This window comes from Chiloscyllium plagiosum, unplaced genomic scaffold (genome assembly GCF_037043375.1).
Source record: "Chiloscyllium plagiosum isolate Xiang-an unplaced genomic scaffold, Cpla_swu_hap1 HiC_scaffold_26, whole genome shotgun sequence".
Taxonomy (NCBI): Eukaryota; Metazoa; Chordata; class Chondrichthyes; order Orectolobiformes; family Hemiscylliidae; genus Chiloscyllium; species Chiloscyllium plagiosum.
The window spans coordinates 17,080,758-17,100,997 of record NW_028270164.1 but is presented as its reverse complement, the minus strand read 5'-3'; the positions used below and the strand labels follow the sequence as shown (position 1 = coordinate 17,100,997).

Sequence of the window (20,240 nt, the reverse complement as noted above, 5' to 3'; positions counted from 1 at the left end):
GAAATAAAGAAGTGTTACACCATTTCAAGTATTTTCCATTAGATTTCTCCTACCTATTGACACTGAAACTACTCTGGATCTATTGCCTGCCACCCACACTGGAACAAAAAAAAGTCTTGAACTAGTAAGTTATTTTGAAGTATATGGCACAAAGTTAGTCTACACACATCATTTCAGAATTTGTACTATTTGGAAGATACCAAATTGCACAGCGCAAATCAGAGTTTACACCTTATTAAACTGGTCAGTGTATATTATTAGCAGTAAAATTCTCTCTTAGTTTCACAAATAAAGTTTCCAATAAAAGTTTATCAGAATAATGTAAAATAAATTGTGTTCTTCCTGTTAAATGTTGTAACTTTGGGGCTCGGTAATATTTAGCTACAGTAAGAGTTGTAGAGAAAACTCAGATATGTGCAGTCCTAACAAAGCAAACTTGTTTACAAGAAGATACCAAAGTAAAATTCAAGGACTAAGCTTATTTCATAATTAAGGATTTTACAGCTATTGTGCTAGCAAATGGCAGTTTTAATTATCTTTTGGTAATTGTGGTTTGTTTAATAATAATTTTCATTAATAATTGCATCAATTTCATCTTTTGTTATTGCAAAGGTAGTATTGTTCAAGGTGTAAATAGGAAAATTCACATTTAAAGAAAGCTGTTAAATCATAATTTTCTTTACCTGAAACGTTAACATGCCTTCAGGTTATGCTGCACAACCAATACCTTGGGATCAGAAAGTATTCATGCTTTTCACTTCCAGCTTGTAATGTTAGCTTTGTGGCACAATGATGGTCATCCATTTGACTCCATTAATTCAACTATCGTTAAGCACAAGGAATAAATTGTGATGTTTGCAAATTGTTTACTTGCATATAGAGCTTATAGAAACTGTGATTCATCCAGAACATTCCTTGGTAAACTAGTTGATCGATGAGAATTCAACTGTAAACGTTAAGTTTTCTGATTATTCTTACCTATATGAATTACAAATATCCACAGCTGAATTTATTCATAAAGTTACAAGTTCTTATGGTAAAGCTCATTCCAGGTATTGAAGTTTTGCTTGAGCTCTACAAATTTATTGGACTGGAATGCTCCTATTTGCAAGACAATTATTTTAGCTTCATTTACTTTTTGGCAATCTCTATTTAATATCTGCCCAAGAAAATATGGATAGTTTCAGAGTCTCCATGTCATATTGTGATTCTAGCCAAAGTTATTTAGTACTTTATTAATGAACACTCTAGACCTATGAAATCCAGAATGATTATGATTGCAGTAAAATTTTCATAAACATAGCAAAAAGGAAACTTGAATTTGCAACTTTTTCTTGCATGCAACAAGACAAAGATGCAAGAAATAGACTTGGAAAAGGAACACTAATTTACATGACATGAGAAGAAAGTGCTGGATATAATTGGCAAGGAGATGCAGTAGAAACAGGTCAGCCATGATTATATTGAATGGCGGTGCAGGCTCGAAGGGCTGAATGGCCTACTCCTACACCTATTGTCTATTGTCTATTGTCTAGTGACTGCTACATTCCCCAAAGCAACACCCTGAGCAATCAGAGTCCACCTGCCTGGTCGGTGAACTAAGATTGATAATTAATTGTTCTTACTACAACTCCTTGCCAATGATGACCCAATCAATCAGCATCCTCTTCTCATGTTTTATAAATTAGTGTTTGTTTTCTAAGTTGATTTTGTCACATCTTAGTCCTGAAGAATGCAAGATAAAGAGCTAAGTCTTCATCTCTTATTTAGCAATGTTTGAGTTCTGTACAATAAAGCAATTATTTCCATACAATAATTGGCTGTCTTTTTTAAGTTTTAATGAAGGTAAATGCAGATTGCTTTCCCAAACAAGCATGTTTTTGACAGTTATCCACATTATGCACGTTCCTTCCTGTTACATTGGGAAAAATACCTTTAACTCAATGGCCTATTTATTATTAGTATCATAATTTCATTTACTGCTGCAAACAACAAATATGTAATCCAGTCTTCAAAGAATAGTCAGTGGATGAGTTACTCTAATTATGACCAAAAAGTAAGAATTCTTTCCTGTCACAAGCACAGAACTAGTTGAAGTCATTGGTTCAGATCATATATTTAATAAACCTCTCTGTCTTGCTATTTTATTACTCCCTTCATTACTCCCACTATTTTCTTATAACTTCACCCCTTTTGATGCTATATTTACTGACATGGTGAAAGCTTAATTAAATAAAATGCAAAGATGGGCAAGTCTGTTATTATCTCTGTTCAGAATTTGGCTAATATGCTAATATGTGACCCTGAAACGAGCAAAAGACTTTGCATGCAAAGTATTAACTGTAACTTAATGCCTCTGTCTTTAGAAAGCTGTAGGTTCAATTCCCTCTCTCCAAACTTGAGTATAAAAATTGGTTTAACATTTCAATGCAGAGCTGAGGACGTGAAAGTGGAATGTTAAGACGCAACACTTCAAAGAAATAAATTGACTTTGGAATCCTGGCCAACATTTATACCTGAGCCAATATAATCAAAAAACATATTATCTGGCATTATCACTTTGCTGTCTATGGGACTTTGCTGTGTGCTTACATTGTCCCACATTTCCGACATTACAACAGTGACTAAACTGCAGAAAAACACACTTCAGGATATTTGCGGAAAGTGTCCTGTAAGTACAAGTCTTTCTTTTAAGTGCTCAGTTGTTATTTATTCCAGAAAATTCAAGAGATACACTTGCGGATTTACCCAAGAGATCACAAAAACTATGTTCATTATTCCCACTTACACAAGAATTGGACAAGGTATCAAATTTTAAACAATGTACAGCCAGAGTCCAAAGCAAATTTAAGGGCAATGTGAAAAGCAACTCTACCATTATTGTCTACATTCTTTCATGGGATATGGATGTCACTGGCAAGACCAGCATTTGTTACCCACTCCTACTCACCCTTGAACAGAATGGTTTGCCAGGTCATTTCAGAGGGCAGAGCTGAAAAATGTGTTGCTGGAAAAACGCAGCAGGTCAGGCAGCATCCAAGGAGCAGGAGAATCGACGTTTCGGGCATAAGCTTATGCCCGAAACGTCGATTCTCCTGATCCTTGGATGCTGCCTGACCTGCTGCACTTTTCCAGCAACACATTTTTCAGCTCTGATCTCCAGCATCTGCAGTCCTCACTTTCTCCCATTTCAGAGGGCAGTTAAGAAACAATCCCCTTGCTATGGACATGCAGGCCAGACTGAGTAAGAGTCACAGATTTATTTCCTGAAAATAGATCGGTGAATAAAATGGGTACAACTCTTGCTGATCATCATCATGGTCATTATTACTGAGACTAGCTTTATGTTCCTAGATTTCTTAATTATATTTAAATTCCACCAGTGAGATTTGAATTCCTGAGCTAGATTTAAGTTGTTTCACCTGTCTCAACTTCCAAAGGAGCCCTTCCAAAAGGTTTTCCCATTATGTCCCCAATATCAAGGCTTGAATATTATTGTGATCCCTGAGAGAGGACTGCGAGAGAAGGGCAAGGAACGAGTGCAGCAGAGTGTTACACTGGGAGTTCAGCTCTTACAAATCAGTCAGAACACCATGGCCATCATTGCTGCCTCTGGGCTCAGGACTCCAACATTTCAGTTTGTGACCATACTTGGTGTCACATGTGTCTCACTTTGGCAAGCACCATCCAAAAGCCTACTGAATCCTAGCGTAAACATCAAATGAATCCCCTGATAATCACTCATGCACCACATTCAATATGAAGGAGATTGTGATTTATGAAGATAAAGTGTCAGAGATTTAAGATTCAAAGAAAATAAATGAAATACTAACATGATTGAAATAATTTATTGCTGTGAATGTTTAGCTGGCACCTTAAGTGTCCTGATACTGCTAATTTTACAAACCACATACAGCACTCCTCTAATTAAGATTATGAACTCATCAGTCATGAATTCCTTCAAAGCAAGATATGAGCTAACACTCACTATTTGCAGGTTAACCTGAGCATTTGCAATACTATCTAATCATGTTCACATGAACATCTGGAGTCAGGTAAGTTTGATTCTGAAATGTAGGAACATATGAACAAGAGATGGTTATTGAACGTCTCAAAACCAATCTACCTTCAATGAGATCATGGCTGATTTGTGACCTAACTCCAATACCTGGCTTTGCCCCATTTCTCTTAATATGTTTGGTTAACAATAATCTGTCACTTTTGGGTTAATATCAATAAGGCAGGGTTAAGAAGAATTTAAAGGCATTTTCTACACATATTAAGAACAAGAGGGCAGCAAGGGAAAGAGTAAGCCCACTCAAGAATAAAGGAGGAAGGTTATATGACCAATCCACCTCACCGGCTCATCTTTGGATTGTGGGAGGAAACCAGAGCAGCCAAAGAAAACACGTACAGACATGGGGAGAAAATGCAAACTTCATACAGCAAGTCACCCAAGGCTGAAACCAAACCTGGGACCCTGGTGCTATGAGGCAGCATTGCTTATCACTGAGTCACTGTGCCACCCTGAGATAGAACCCAGGGGTGTTGAGTGTCGAAATACATTAAGGTAAACAAATCCCCAGGGCAAGACGGGATCTATCCCAGGATACTGTAGGGGGCAGGGGAGGAAATAACTGAGGCCTTAACAGATATCTTTGCATCCTCTTTGGCCTCAGGACAGGTTCCAGAGGACTGGAGAATGGCCAGTATTTTTACTTTGTTTAAGAAGGGAAATAAAGATAATCCATGTAATTACAGGCTGGTGAGCCTGATAACAGTGTGGGGAAGCTTTTGGAGAAGATACTGAAAGACAGGATTTAATCACATTTGGAGATGAATGGATGTGTCAGTAACACGCAACATGGGTTTCTGCATGAAGGTCATATCTCACCAACTGGATTGGATTTTTTTGAGAAGGTGACAAGAATGATTGATGAGGGAAGGGTAGTGGATGTTGTTTACATGGACTTTAGTAAGGCATTTAATAAGGTACCTCATGGCAGAAGGTAAAGTCTTGTGGCGTGTGGTTGAGCTGGCTAGATGGATACAAAACTGGTTTGTTCATAGAAGTTAAAGATCACGCAACACCAAATCTATAGTCCAATAGGTTTATTTGGATGTACTAGTTTTTGGAGCGCTGCTGTGGAGCAGAATCATAAGACACAGAATTTATATCAAAAGATGACAGGATCATGCAACTGAAATGATATATTGAACAAACCTAGATTGCTGTTAAGTCTTTCATCTTTTAGAATATGTTGCAGGTTTCAATTCTTTAATATGTAAATCCCAGAAATTCTTCTAAGTCACATTCTTAAGATAACTTAAGTTTTTATTTTTTAAAAAGTGACATCTCAGCTCAGACAATGTATTAAAGGTATGAGGTTAGAGTCTGTCTGTATCCCAATCTTGAGTCAGGCTGGTTCTATTTCTAAAGTAGGAATTTATAAAATGTTACATGGATTGACTGCCTGCAGATTGTGTGCTTTTTGAGCAAAATAGAACACATCTGCAAATACAATTCTGCAACTGAAATTCAACCCATAGACCTTTTGCTATAAATTCTGTGTCTTATGATCCTGTTCCACAGCTACCTGATGAAGGTGCAGCACTTCAAAAGCTAGTACTTCTTAATATACCTGTTAGACTATAACCTAGTGTGATATGATTTTTAACTTGTCCAACACCAGCACCTCCACATCTTGTTCATTGAAGACAGAGAGTAGTGGTGGAAAGATGTTTTTTTTTTTCAGAATGAAGATCAGTAACTAGTGATGTACCACAGAGATCAGTGCTGAGACCTTTGTTGTTTGTAATATATATAAATGTTCTGAGGGAAAATGTGGATGGTCTGATGAGTAAGTTTGCGGATGACATCAAGATTGCAGAATTGCAGATCGTGAGCAGGATTGTCAAAGGATGCAGCAGGTTTTAGATATTTTGTAGATTTGGCAGAGACATAGCAGATGGAGTTTAATCCAGCCAAATATGAGACGATGCATTTTGGAAGATCAAATTCAAGTATGAATTATACAATAAATGGTAGAATCATTAGGGGCATTGAAATACAGGGATCTAGGCATACAGGTCACTGACAATGACAACACAGATGGATAAGGTGGTCAAGAAGGCGTGCAGCACACTTGTCTTCATTGGCTGGGGCATCGAATATAAAAGTTTTCAAGGTATATTACAGCTGTACAAAACTTTAGTAAGACCACATTTAGAATATTGCATATAACTCTGGTTGTCACATTACCAGAAGGTCATGGATACTTTGGAGAGGGTGAAGAGAAGGTTTATCAAGATGTTGCCTGGTCTGGGGGAGTGGGTTTAGTTGTGAGCAGAGTTTGAATAAGCTCAAATTGTTTTCACTGGAAAGACAGAAGCTGAGGGGGGACCTGATAGAGGTCTACAAAATTATGAGAGGCATAGATAGGATGGATAGTCAAAGGCTTTGTCCCAGGGTGGAAAGATCAACTACAAGAGGGCACAGGTTCAAGGTGAGAGGGGGAAAGTTTAGGGGAGAAGTGCGGGGAAAATGTTTCTTACAGATGCTGGTAGGTACCTGGAACACACTGCCAGTGGAGATGGTGGAAGCAACCACATTCGCAACATTAGGGCATATCTTGATAGACACATAAACATGAGGCCAACAGAAAGATAGATACCATGCACAGCGAATAAGTAGCAGATCTAAATAAGGCTTAGGAATCAGCACAGGCTCGGTGGACCAAAGGGCCTGTTCCTGTGCTGTGCTGTATTGTATTATGTCATTGTAATGTGTTGCAAAAGGCTACAGTTATGGGCAAGTCAACTGCAAAATGCAGAGTTGCAGTCAATGAGTGCAAGAATTGAGAGAATTGCACCTGAGTGAAACTATCAGCGAAAGTAACAATAGTTGTTGCACTGAAATTCATTCCAAGCAGAAAACAATATCCATGTTTGCAACAATTTCTCACATTTCATTTAAAATTAGGACTTGTCTCCATGCAGGAATAGTGAGATGTTGTCTGACAATTAATCAATTTTATTTTCATTGAAAACTGGGACTCTCCAATCGAAGAAATTTGCAAGCTAATTAAAAGTTTTGCTATACCTTGCAAATAGTTTAGAATTTTAATGTTATGATGATGTAACATCATAGGCATGACTGCGTAGATGGATAACAGCAACCATTTCTGTGTAAAAAGAACATACAATCTGCATTATCAATTAATCGAACATCAATTGTCTATTGCGGAATCAAACTCCAAATTTCTACCACCCTATTTTTTTTTCTGAAGTTCTGAAAGATTGGTTCTAACTTTTAGTCCATGACTCCCTGGTGCAAGATAAAATCTTCATTTGATTATTTTAACTAAACACTTCTCACATCTGAATTAGAAAAACAACTGTAATTTATATAGCACCTTATATCAGGATATCAAAACGTCTTGCACCAATTAATGAATTTGAAGCGCAACCATTATTGGTAAACTTAAGAGTCAGCTTTCACCTATATAGCACAAATAAATGGATGGTGGAGTCATCTGATATTGGAGGTCTTTGTTAAGGGAGTAATGTGAGTCAGGATTAAAGAAATTTTCGTTAGTTTTCCTCATGAGTAGTAAATTGGAGACTTGGTTGAGTTGCGCTCATCTCTAATGGATCCTAGTAGGTTGGCTTAGATTTGTTCAGTCTCAGACTTGAAATGTGAACAATGTGGAAGCAAAATATATCCCTTAATCTTTAACTTTTCCTTTATTTACAATTACCTCATTTTCATGACTTCAGTTTTGATATTTCGTTTCTTTACAGTGTGGTATGTATGCTGATTAAATACACTGTTGAAATCATGCTAATCAGAAGGTATTATTAAGAAGGCAATACAAAGGCTAATGTTTATACTCTAAATACCTTGATGTAGTTGAGATATTATTTAAGCATGAATATATAGTTAATATTTGAATCAGATGACTATCAGTAAGGTTTAAAAAAAGGACCACAGGCATTTCTATCCATGAAAGAGCAAATATTGGTTATACACAGCTTGAGGGGTACACTTTGTAATTTATATATTAATTGAGAGCATTATATATGTTGCTTACATTCTGACTAAGGAAACATATATTTGCCAAGACTGTATATGATATTCTGAAGATGGACATACTGCTTCTGTGCTGAAAGCACACGTGCTTTTACATTGTACTGAGCACAAGGTCCACTTGTTCAAAATCATGGTTTATTTGGAGTAAAATAGCCAAATTTTTCGTTAATAATAAGTAACAATAATGACGCAACAATAAATCTTTGGTGCAATTCAAATTCAGTAAATATGATACAGTTTATTGTGTGTTTTTTGTTCTATCTAGTAATGTGGGCATCAGTGCAAAGACCACCCATTCCTAGTTGCCCTGTGAGTGTAGTTATAGCTCTTGTACTTCAACCAGTTTTAATACAACTAAGTGGTTTGTATGGCCACTTCTGACAGTAATTACGAGTTGACGGTGTTTATGTTTGGACATTGTTTTTATCTCAATATTTAAATCAGTTGTGGAAATAACAGGAAACATAATGTCTAAAATGTGACTGATGACATATATGCCATTTATTCTCTAACTAATGGTGGATATGGGTGTTTATATTTGGGGTGGATATCCTGCTTAAAATCTGACTGAGATTGAATGTGCTTTAAAATGATGGTGTCTCAATGTATTGCTTAAGATTGCTGTGTGGGTGGATATGGCATTTATATTATGGGGTGGTTGTAGTATTTATACTTTGGTTCAAGGTAAATTTGATCTATATGTTCTGAAAATGGTTACAATGCTTATACACTCTCTGCTGATTGTTAATGTACTTGTAAACTGACTGAAGATGAATATGATATTACTCTAATTGAATGTGATTTTGATTTTTATACTCTGAAGTTAAATATGGTTCTTTTTCATAGACTGTGGGTAACTATTGAATTTACTGGCTGAGTAATGCTGAGAACAGCATTGGTATACACATGGGGCGGAAATAATGTTTAGATGATGATTGAGGGTGAATTGTGTCAATAGTCTGACCTATGGTGCATTTGTGTTTTATAACTTCAGAGTTATATACAGATTTGGATCAAATAATGTGGTACTTATTCTTTGAGTATCTTCAGTCGCAATACCCTGACTGATGTTGCTCATACTCTGGGAATAAATTTGGCATTTATTCCAAACTGAAAATTTCTGTAGTCTTTATGTTATGTTTAAGGATGAGTATGATGTTCATACACTGATTAAAGTTGATCCTTTGAAAGGTGTTTCAAGTTCAATTGAGAGTGAATAGTGCATGTTCTGACATACAGAAATATGCAGATATTACAACAGGGGAACAGGTCGATTAGCTCAATCAGTCTTTCTTGATTTACACTCACTGGCAAAGAAATAATCCCTTAATTCACCACTCCATCATTCACCAAGTAACCTTGCATTTTGAGAAGGTCCTGCACCATTAATGGGTGTTTTATGTGTATAGGTATAGCATTCTGAATTCTCATCATTAAAAAAGAAATGACAATGTACTACAGGGACATCCTTGATTTTTCCAGTTTGTTGTATCAAGTTGCTGTTTACATCTAACATGGAAATAAGAGCTCCACAAGAAACCAATATGAATATCTATTATGATATGTGGTACTTACCTTGTGTTTTTCAAGATTCAGCTAAAATTCAACACCCTTATTTTAATTGTTCTTCTTTACTCAATGTGCTGTTTTAATGCATTACCATACGGTTTTTCTTGTACATATTATTAAACTGTACATATAACTGAAAATTAGATTTAAGAGTTTATTTTGATCTGTCATCTTCTGTTTCTATCTTTGAAAGTTGTAGTATAAGGCAGTAAGCATTCAATGTTAGTGATTTGCCATGATTTATAGTTTATTGTTCAACCTGAGCATTCTATTTGGTACATTTTTTGAAGAGTGATGTAGTAATTGGATCTTATGGAAACTGCCATCTTACAGTAAGCACCAGAGAAAATATTGAAACATAAACTTGAACTGTAACCTGTTAGTTTTTGTTTTAACGAAGATCTTAACTACAGAAAGATAAATAAATTTGTCGTAGTCTTCAATGTACACTTTTATCTTTTATCATTGCTATTATTTGTAATGATTTTTAAATGCATAACAATTACCTATTTAGATCTATTTAATATTTCTATAACAGCGACTGGGGGTTATGTAGCAGAACAGTGCCTTAACCATTTATATGGTGCCATTCAAAAGACAATCAAAATGAAGATAGGGCATATTTTTGATCAGAACTGTTTACGTCAATAGAGTTTGTTCTTCTATTGAAAACTTATTTTTGTGGAATTAATCTAACAACATCATCTTTTCATAATGCAGCTGTGGCCAATAGATACGTGTTGGCAGTACATTACACATGAAGTATTTTTTCCTTAATAATTTATTTAATCAAAAAAACTTTAACAAGGCAATCTTAAATGAAACTATTCCAGTATTCATGTTCCAGGTGGCAATTTTGCTTGATTACCATCAAAGCAAAGCTAATATTGCAGACAATACAAGTCTTGTTTCTATCATGACTTCCTGTCCATGGTTACATCACTACACCTATTAAAGAAGGAGGCAGACTTGTAATAGGAGTTACATTACTTGGGATTATTTAATTCTAATTCATAAATGTTTAAGATTGGGGTAATAATTTTTCTCACCACTTCTGTTTTAATTTCTTTTAATAATAACTATTTATGTGGATTGCTAGTGAACTAAATTGACATTGAAATATAGCTAGCCACCCTGTAACTCATCCAAATAGGTACTCTTCAAGGTCTCACATTCTTGAGTTTTACTGAAAAAATACGCATTTTGTCAACGTTTTTCATGTGGCACTCATAATACAACTTGTAAGAAATATCAAAGTAAAGGGAAATTTCTTGTGAATTGTCCTGATGAGTGCAAGATAAAAAACTTTGACAAATGGTATTTTTTTCAGCAATTCTCAAGTTCTTTATTAAAAAATGACGATTTATCGCATTCTATTTCAACAAAAACATTTAAGAATCATACATAACAAAAATATATTAGTAATTGTTAAAGTTTTTAATAATGGTTGAATCTTTGAAATAGACGCGTAGATTTAAGTCTTTCTATTTTCCTTAATCCCATAAAAAGAATTCCATCAACTTTTTGACATCAGTAAGATAAATCAGATGTTCAGCATCTACCATGGCACATTCTTTGATAGCTTAGGCAAGAAATAATATTTTGGCTTCATTATCCTTCATTTTATATTGTCTGATAGCAATATAGAATTCAAATTTTACCAAATGTTTAATTGTTGAAAGATAAGATTGATCAAAATCAGCTTTAAAATAAATCCAAGTTTTCACAAAAATGCAATACTTTATTTTAGAATCATAACATACAAAAAAACTTTGACAGAGAACAATAGAAACACACCAGGTTAATATTAGAAATCAACTATGTTAATTCCAATTTAATTTCTTATTGGCTCATTTATTTTGATATTTCACATCAAACAAATCAAAAATATCAAAATCAAACAAAACAAATATGCATATTTTAAAAATATTTGTTTTCTGCACATTATAATTTGAATGCATAATTTAAGGATTTATACAAAGAATATCTTCTCCATTATAAATATGAAAGTATTAAAAGGAGCATTTTAACATCCATAAACTTCTAGTAGAAACAAAAACGCAAACTCCTCTTGAAGAGGAGTTATTTATTTTACAATAAAACTGTAGAAAATTCTCAGTAAACTTACATGCTTGCATTTCCCACTAATAAATGACACCTTTCAGCACTGTTGTACTGCAATACAATCTATTAAAATCAATATGTTTTGTGCTTATTATTGGTGGTGACTGGACCTTTCTCCTGATGTTTGCAACAGTGTCAAATACTTAAATACATTACAAATGTGTGAAATTTATGTTCTGTACCTTCAACCCATAAGTACGGACACTAAATGAATAGAAGCAGAATTTTTCTGAGCTGTTTTCACCAAGACCAGTCAAACTTTATAAGAATGTGGTTTACTTTATTCAGTATACATTTTCTTAGAATTACACATGATGTTTGTTTAACTATATTTGAACATTTGTAAGCATATAGGAATTCCCCCCAAAATAATTAACTCTCAGTCTGCACAGTAATAGCAAACGGGGTTCATCATTTCTCTAACTATACAAAATGAATGTATTCAGTTTTACCAAAGTAGCAACTGCAAGAAAAAAAATGCAATTTGCACTTTTCATAAGCAACAGCATGGATTGAGTAATAACCCATATCACCCACTCTTGTGCTCCATTGAAACAATTGATGATATCACACATTTAGAGAGGAAAATGTGTGATTTTAAAAAAGCAGAATCACTTGGAAATGAGCATTCAGGTCCTACTGGACCTCAAAATATCACAACCTTACAAAGGGAAAAATAAATTACCAAATTAAAAGTAATACTTGGAAATGAACAAGATCTTTCATTTGGGTCGTACTGCACTTCGATTCTAAAGCAAACTTAATAAGTTGGACCAATATGTGTCTTTTGCCAGTTTTATTGGGTGTTCCTTTTTTTAATGCTTTTATGGTATGTGAGCATCACCGGCTGGGCCTGCATTTATCACCTTTCCTTGGTTGTTCTTCAGAGCCATTTCATTTGCAAAGAAAAGCAAACACCAGCAATACCCACGAAATAAATGGAGGTTGTATTTCAGAGGTAAACATGCCAGCGAAATGATGAACATTGTGTCCCAGTACACAACCACCTGGCTGGAGCAAGAAGGGGGAGAGTGAGGGTCGACCACTCTCATCGAGCCTAAGACGGTGTGAATGGACCACATGCCAGCACACCTCTCCTCGCCCCCGCCCCAATCCTCCCAGGGCACGTGCGCGGGGTATCGAATAGCGATGACGTCAACGTCGCGCTCATTGGCCGGCGGCGGCGGGACGGCGATTGTGATGTCAACGAGGGGCGGGGCGGGGGTGGGGAATGCTGGGCGGGAGCCGCGCGATGGAACGTCGGGGTTGCTCCGGTGACGGCTGCGCGCTGGATACACAGCCGGAGTATCAATCAAGTCGACAGGGTCCCGCGCAGGCGCCGCTTGGGTTCCTCTCTCTCTCTGACTCTGGTTCTTGTCGCATACAGAGGGAGCCCCAGTGCATCAAGAGGCAGACGGAGCTTATTCGCCAGCACAGTCATATCAGCAACACACACATACACACATTTATAGACAGACATGGAGCTCCTCTGCATGGAAAATGCCCCTAGAATCCAGCGAGCCTTCCCGGACCCTACCCTCCTCGCTGACCATCGAGTCCTGCAAAACCTGCTGCATACTGAGGACAGATACATCCCCAGGACTTCTTATTTCAAATGTGTCCAGAAAGAAATCGAACCCTACATGAGAAAAATGGTTGCATTTTGGATGCTAGAGGTAAAAAAAAGAAATTTTTTTAAGAGGAAAAGAGAAAAGGCGAGCACTCTTCAAGATGCAGTATTATTCATGCCTGCCTGTCTCAAGAGCTTTTGCAAAAGTATTTGGGCTGGGAATATGTGTCGGTGTCATCTACTTAATTTTAATCTTTTTATAATTTTTTTTCAAAATAAGTTATTTATAATGTTGCCTCTGAAAAGCATATTGGAAAAAAAAAGGCGTCGCTTTTGTACGAAGTGCGTGCAAGTTTAACAAGCTTTCTTTCTCTCCCCCAATTGCAGAGAACTTCTTGGAATCGAATGCAAAATTGTGCTGATATTTTTTAAAATATTTTTTCTCGCAAAATTTATAAAGAACTGATGATGGCTGATAAACAACATAGTGTCGCCATGTTGACTCGACTTCAAAAAAAACTTTTTCTTGCGTTTCTCTGTTGGGCTCATCAAAAGTCGCTTTGGCTTTATTAATAAGAGAGTCAGTAACTGCAGGGTTATTAATGGGTGTTTTAAGATGTTGCATTTTTTATTCTCCGTCTCACAAGTTGTCCTTTGCACTGAGTCCGCTGGATCTTAACTCCTGGACTCTTAATGGTTGGTGCAGAGAGCGAGTTAGACCACCCAAAATTCTTGCATTGTACCTTAAATTTCCTCCGTCCAGCAAAAGAGTTTGTTGTCAGCTCCTGACCCCAATTAAACTTCAGGATTTCTTGTTTATTTACATGTAAAAATTATCGCTGGCGGAGCAACTGTCTAATTTTCCCGATTTTTTGAAACTTTACTGCGAACAAAAGGTAACTCTGCTGGCAGCCACGCGATATTTTTTATTTAATTTAATTTTAATATTTTAGAAAATCCGCAGTCGTCGGGGGCAGAAGGAGGCTGTCGCCCAGGATTGTTAAATCTTGTAAAAAGCGAATTTTGAGCAGATAGCTTGGCATGTGGGAAAGGTCGGGAAAGGGTAGTGTTTTTGACTTGTTTTACAAATTGCTGGGGCTGTCGGCTAAATTTTGCAATGTTGGAGAAAATGCGTGCGATTGTAATGATTTTGTCTTTTGTGATCGAATAGATACTTGGGCTGATCTCCCCAACTTTTCGCCGTTTTTGCCCCATTCTAGGTGTGCGAAGAGCAAAAATGCGAAGAGGAAGTCTTTCTGTTGGCTATGAATTATCTGGATAGATTTTTATCTTCGGTTCCCACTCGAAAATGTCACCTCCAGCTGCTAGGGGCAGTCTGCATGTTCTTAGCATCAAAACTGAAAGAGACGATCCCCCTGACAGCTGAGAAACTCTGCATTTACACTGACAATTCAATCACTCCAGAAGACCTCCTGGTAAATTCACCAATATTTCAGCAATTTGACACGTTTTGTTTTGTACTTTTTTTTCCCAAATCTATTACAGAGCCTTTCTGAGAACGACAAGGTCAATGGAAATATTATTTTGTAATTCTGTTTCACATTTTAATTTAAAAAAAAACAATACTTTATATTCAGGTGCGCAGTAAACTTTATATCCAAGGTAGAAAGCTTCCGACCTCCCATTAATTGAGCTTATGTGCTGGCAGTTATTGATCAGAATTCAACCCAGACTGACACTTATGACTAGGCGTCTGGCGCCCTCTGGTGCAAATTTGCAAAGCCCACCCTGCTTGTACCGAGGTGCCATCAAATAAAGTACAGTGATACTAATTTTACAATTAGTAATTCTTTCCAGTTTGTCCTTTGGTGAGATGTTGTCAATGCAAACATAGCAGCAAAGGCTGTAGTATTTGCATTGGAGTTTGGACTGTATTTTATAACTATTTTATAATGTGTAACAATTTATTGTAATAAGGATGAAAATTGTTTAAGATATGTCCAGGGTTGTGAACTTTGAGCTGATCAAAGTTTATGTGCCGACAAATCTGCATTTGAAGAGAGTCCGTTTTAGTTTAGATTCTTACTGGCAGATGTACAAACTGCTGTAATTCTTTTCTGGGGCATCTGAGGCTTGCAAATTTTATATTTTGAAAAGAATTCATGGGGTGGCGCACTGTTAAGTCGCCAGGCTACACCGGACACCTGTGATTCTTCAGGGATAGTTGTGGTTGGTTGTCTGCTGCATCTGGCTGTGTACAGTGCACTACTATGGTAACTGGGTCAGCAGGACCACACAGATAAAGTTTCCTCATCTTGCATCCTGCAGTGGTGGATGGTTGTTACCAATTTTCTTTTTGTTTCCCTTTAGAGTCTTTTTTTGTGTTGCCTTCACACCTTAGCTATTCCTCTGACAGTCTACAGGTCATTCTCAGTCACCTTGCATTGGCACAGTTCATCTTAATGCTTCAATAAGTTTTCACCCCCATTGCTTCTCGCACCAGCAGTTCAATCAACTTAGAATTAGAAACCAGGAAGAAATGTGCACTGTTGGATGCTAAAACAGATGTCAGCTGGTGGACCTCCTAATTCCGTGAAATGTAAAATTCTGTTTCTTCGACCCTTGCAATTGCCAAATATTTCATGATTGCAGTTAGCTGCACGCGTGCAGAGCTTTAAGTGTTAATACAGAACTTGGCCAAGATACGGTGCTGGATCCTGTGTTAGAGATAAGTGCTGTATAATTATGTGGCCATTTACATGGCAGATTCTTTCCTTGCCTCCTATCAAAAGTCTACACATTGTCAAATTGGAATGGAGGTTGCAAACTGTGGTCCTTTTTATCTGTTTCCATTCACTGCTCCTAATATCCTGCAACCATTTTACCCAACTACTGTGTGAAAGCGAAATAAAATGTGAAGTAATTGGCAAAAGGAACCAAGGTGATATGAGTCCAAACGTTTTCAAGTAGGACTGGAGCTAAGGTATGGAATTCACTGCTGAGGGTGGTGGAAACCAAGTCATTTGTAGACTTTGAAAGTAATTAGATAATACTTAAAGGAGACATGTTAAAGGGATACAGGAAAAGAGTGAGGAAGTGGAATTAACTGAATTGCTGTTCAAAAGAACCAACACTGCCTCGATGGGCTGAATGACCTCCACCTCTGCGTTGTAATTCTAATTCTGTGTAGATGCTGCGTCTCTGGTATGTAAGAATAACCAAAATATAGGTCAGACTGTTACTGTCACTAGATGGCATGTTAAGTGACATGGAATAAGTTGAGCTTATTTGACTTCTTGCCTTTAATGTGTGGGAGAAAATCATTTAGTTTTTCCATTTCTGATCACCATCCACTGGGAGTGGGTTTTGGTTGCGAGAGCAGCCCGTTCTGTGTCTATGTTACTGCTCATAATATCCAGGATCTTTATAACAGGAGTTAACTTTGGAGTGGTAAATTCACGGGACAAGCTATTCTCTTGACATTTCTCTGCTAGAGAAAGAAGCATCAGTTTCTTCATGGTGAGTGGAAATATTTGCTTCACCTTGCCCATTTCCCATCCACAGAGAATGGCTGAAGCATTAGTCCACAGCACCTTGGTTGGGAATCGTGGCCTCAATTTCCATTCCCACTCATCAGTAACTTTGCTTTCCTCACGATGCTGGTTTGGATCGTTTCCAATCATAGTATCACTTTGGGATATCTGAAGTCCACATTCTCACCTCTGGCTGCATGAATGGGAATGATCCAATTTTGTTTCCTCTTTGTATCTTTTCTTCAGTTCACTTGGGACACAGAACAGTATATCTTCCTAGACACTTGCCAATAGTGCTTTGCAAACAGCTGCTGAAGGGTGTGCAAGTACCCACTGCCTTACTCACAACTGAATTTTTTTCTCTTCCTTTTTGAGGAAGTAGTTTCTTCAATGACTGAGCAAATTCTGAAGAACTGTGTGTTATAAACTGGAGGTATAATCTCTCATTTGGTTGCACTTTAGTGTTTATCTAGTCCTTTGAATCTATATTAGGTAATTTTAAAGTGCTTGTCTCCATAATATGTAAAGGCTGTTCAAGGCACTGGTCAAAGTGCAAAGAAAAATATAATGGGTCATCAGAAGTGAGGGACTACTCCTATGACGAGGCATTTACAGAGTTGGGGCTTTTTCTGAAGAAGAGAAGTGGCTGGGGAGGGTGACCTCCCAGAAGTCTGAAGCATGTGAAAGAGTATGATCGGGTACATGTGGAGATAATATTATCGCTTGTGAGAAACCAAGATTCCGTTCCATAATTAAAAGGCCATTTGTAAGTCCACTAGAAAGTGCAGGAAAAAAATTGTCTTGACTGGGAGAGCTTTTAGAATGACAAACTGATTGTCATGAGTAGTTGAAGTGAATAGCAAAAATGTGTTTAAGGGAACTTGACATGAAAGAAATGAAGTTGTGCTGATTGGATTAGATGATGGGTAATGAGAGGTATGTACAGAGTATAAGCACCAGAGGGACCAAACGAAAATGAGTGCTGCAGGTGCTGGAGATTTGAGTCAAGAGTATGGTGCTGGAAAAGCACGGCAGGTCAGGCAGCATCCAAGGAGCAAGAAAATCAACATTTTGGGCAAAAGCCCTTCACCAGCAGGGACGAGTCGATCCAAATGATCTTTTTTATAAGCGTTACGTTCTCTGTTGATTGATATAGAACAGAGATGATGTGGATGATGAGAGAGACATCTTGTGGTTAAGCAAAGGTACTGTCTGTCATCTAGAGTTATGTCATCATTGGGTACTATCTCTTCCTTTTAGGTCTGAGGAAATAATTTGAATTTACATAAAGGGTTATGAGTGTTGAATGTGGAGTTGAATAATCTTAAATTAACTCTGATTGGAATGGGTTTTATGGGTTAATCCTGATCTAAATTTAAAGTTAATGAATACCGGAACATCTGCTCAAAATTTTATTGTAAAGAATCAAATTCTTGTGACAAATTTGTTAAAACATTCTCATGATAGTGTCACTTGTGGTCAAGGTGCATTCCAGAGACTTGAGTTCATCATTGTCCTGAGGAATTATTTTGGGTCAGATCAAGGCCGTTTAGGTGTCTATAATGGCCCCCATGGACACAATCTGAGACCAAGGTGTTATCTTGGTGTTTTTATCAGCAAATATTCCTCAGCTATAAAGCCACGGTGACACACAAGGAGGCCATTCACCTGTTGAATCCATGCCATATCTCTGTTTTGCAACCGGGTCAATACTGTCCTTCCTCTTTCTCTCTTGCCTGTATATGTGTTTATCTCAACCACTTACCCAATCTCCTTTTGAAAACGTTGATCATTTCTGCGTCTACCAATCTTGTAGGCATGGAGCCCCAAGTAATTCCAGTATTGTAAAATAGATAATCTGTTCATTTAACTCTCTGATGATTGTTGTATGGAAATTAGCTATACTTCAAAAGTTCTTGATTAGTGACAAAGCATTTGGTACATCCTGAGTTTTAAAGCAGCCTATAAATCTGTTTATTTTTCGATCTAATTTATTAATAGTTTACTTTCAACAGAGGGATTTGTTTGTAGAAGTGAGCATGAATGGAAATTGAATTAGTTTCCTCTGCTTTTAGCTTAGACTTATCGTCCAATATGCTTTTCCAGATTCACCCAACACAAGTACCGTCCATTCAAACTTTTATTGGTGTACCTTTTTTGAAACTCGGTTACTTAGGACAGTAACTGGTGGGTCAGTGTATATGATGGCTTCATAATGTGTGAAGCACTTGCAACCGAATCACTTTTTTGTTTGTTAGGTTTCTTCACTTTCAGTTCTGTGTCCATGTTTATAATGAAAAATACTCATGTTAATCTGTCACCATGCAAGTTGCTCACTTGAGTTCACAAATTCTCTCAGACTTTGCAAAAATGCTTCATCTGACATTACTCAGTAACTGAAATTTCTAATGCCCAAATAAAGATGAATTTTTTTTTAACAATGCACATTTTGGAACAAAATGATTAAACTCATCAATTGAATTGTCTTGTGTCTTTTATTTTGTTTTTGTATCCCACTAGCCAGGGCTTGAATTAATAGTTTTGTCCAGAATGTGTTGCCAAAGGATGTTCAGTTATACCTTGATCTCGAATGCTCCAGTTCCCTGTTCAAACTCTTTTGAGAGATTAGAGGACAAATTTCAAAACCATCATTGTGGTGAAAATTGTTTTTTCTAATGAGAGCTGTTTATGAGAGAGGAGACAAAGAATTTTTGATGTTACTTAATTTACTGATGGTGGGGGAAGATGAGAAAAGTCAACCAGTTGAATTTTAAGCCAGCTAATTCAGCCATCTGCAATTTGTTGGCAACTAGAAAAGTTTAATGCTATTAGTGTGTATAAACTGTGAAATGTAGGAACAGGAAGAAGCCATTTCATCGCTCAACATTTTCACCATTCATTGAGACCTTGGCAGATGATTGATTCAGATCTCTAGCACCTACATGTGGGTTTGGTGAGTGAAACTGAGGTATGAGCAAAGACGATTCTTGCCTTTTCCAATTTAGTTCCTTTTCTTTTTAAGAGAAAAGTCTTTCAAGTCTCTTTGAAGGCAAGTAGATAGATGGGAGGCAAATAAGCTGTTTTGGGCATCTGATCTTTCAGTCTCGCTAGGAGAACAAGACTTCATATTAAGGTAAATGGGTGAGGTAGATCGTTCAAATGGGAAGAAACAGGTAGGAAGATGTTGGGAAAGGTGTACAGATGAGTTAAAGGGCACAAGCTGAGGAAGGGGGACAAGTAAGAGAAAGTGTGTAGGTTGTAATAGATGTGCAGAGAAAGGCAGACCAACAGTTTCTTGCTTCATTGTTTTCAGAAAAAGCAAGTCCCAATCATCAAGATGGGCTTCAAAACATAATGTTGAATAAGGTCGGTGTCAGCTTAAGTGAAGTAG

At 37.0% G+C, this 20,240-nt stretch overlaps 1 protein-coding gene across 3 annotated transcripts in view; it reads left to right on the top strand.

Annotated features, from left to right (window-relative positions):
- The window catches only part of ccnd3 (cyclin D3), a 307,734-nt gene that overhangs the window by 258,552 nt on the left and 28,942 nt on the right, over nucleotides 1–20,240 (top strand). For 2 of the 3 annotated variants that reach the window (XM_087973524.1, XM_087973525.1), the window contains one exon: nucleotides 14,576–14,791. In XM_087973524.1, the coding sequence (XP_087829650.1) occupies nucleotides 14,576–14,791 (216 nt within the window). Of the gene's footprint in view, nucleotides 1–13,080; nucleotides 13,462–14,575; nucleotides 14,792–20,240 lie in introns of those variants that run through there. The other variant, XM_043716554.2, reaches the window with a different exon arrangement.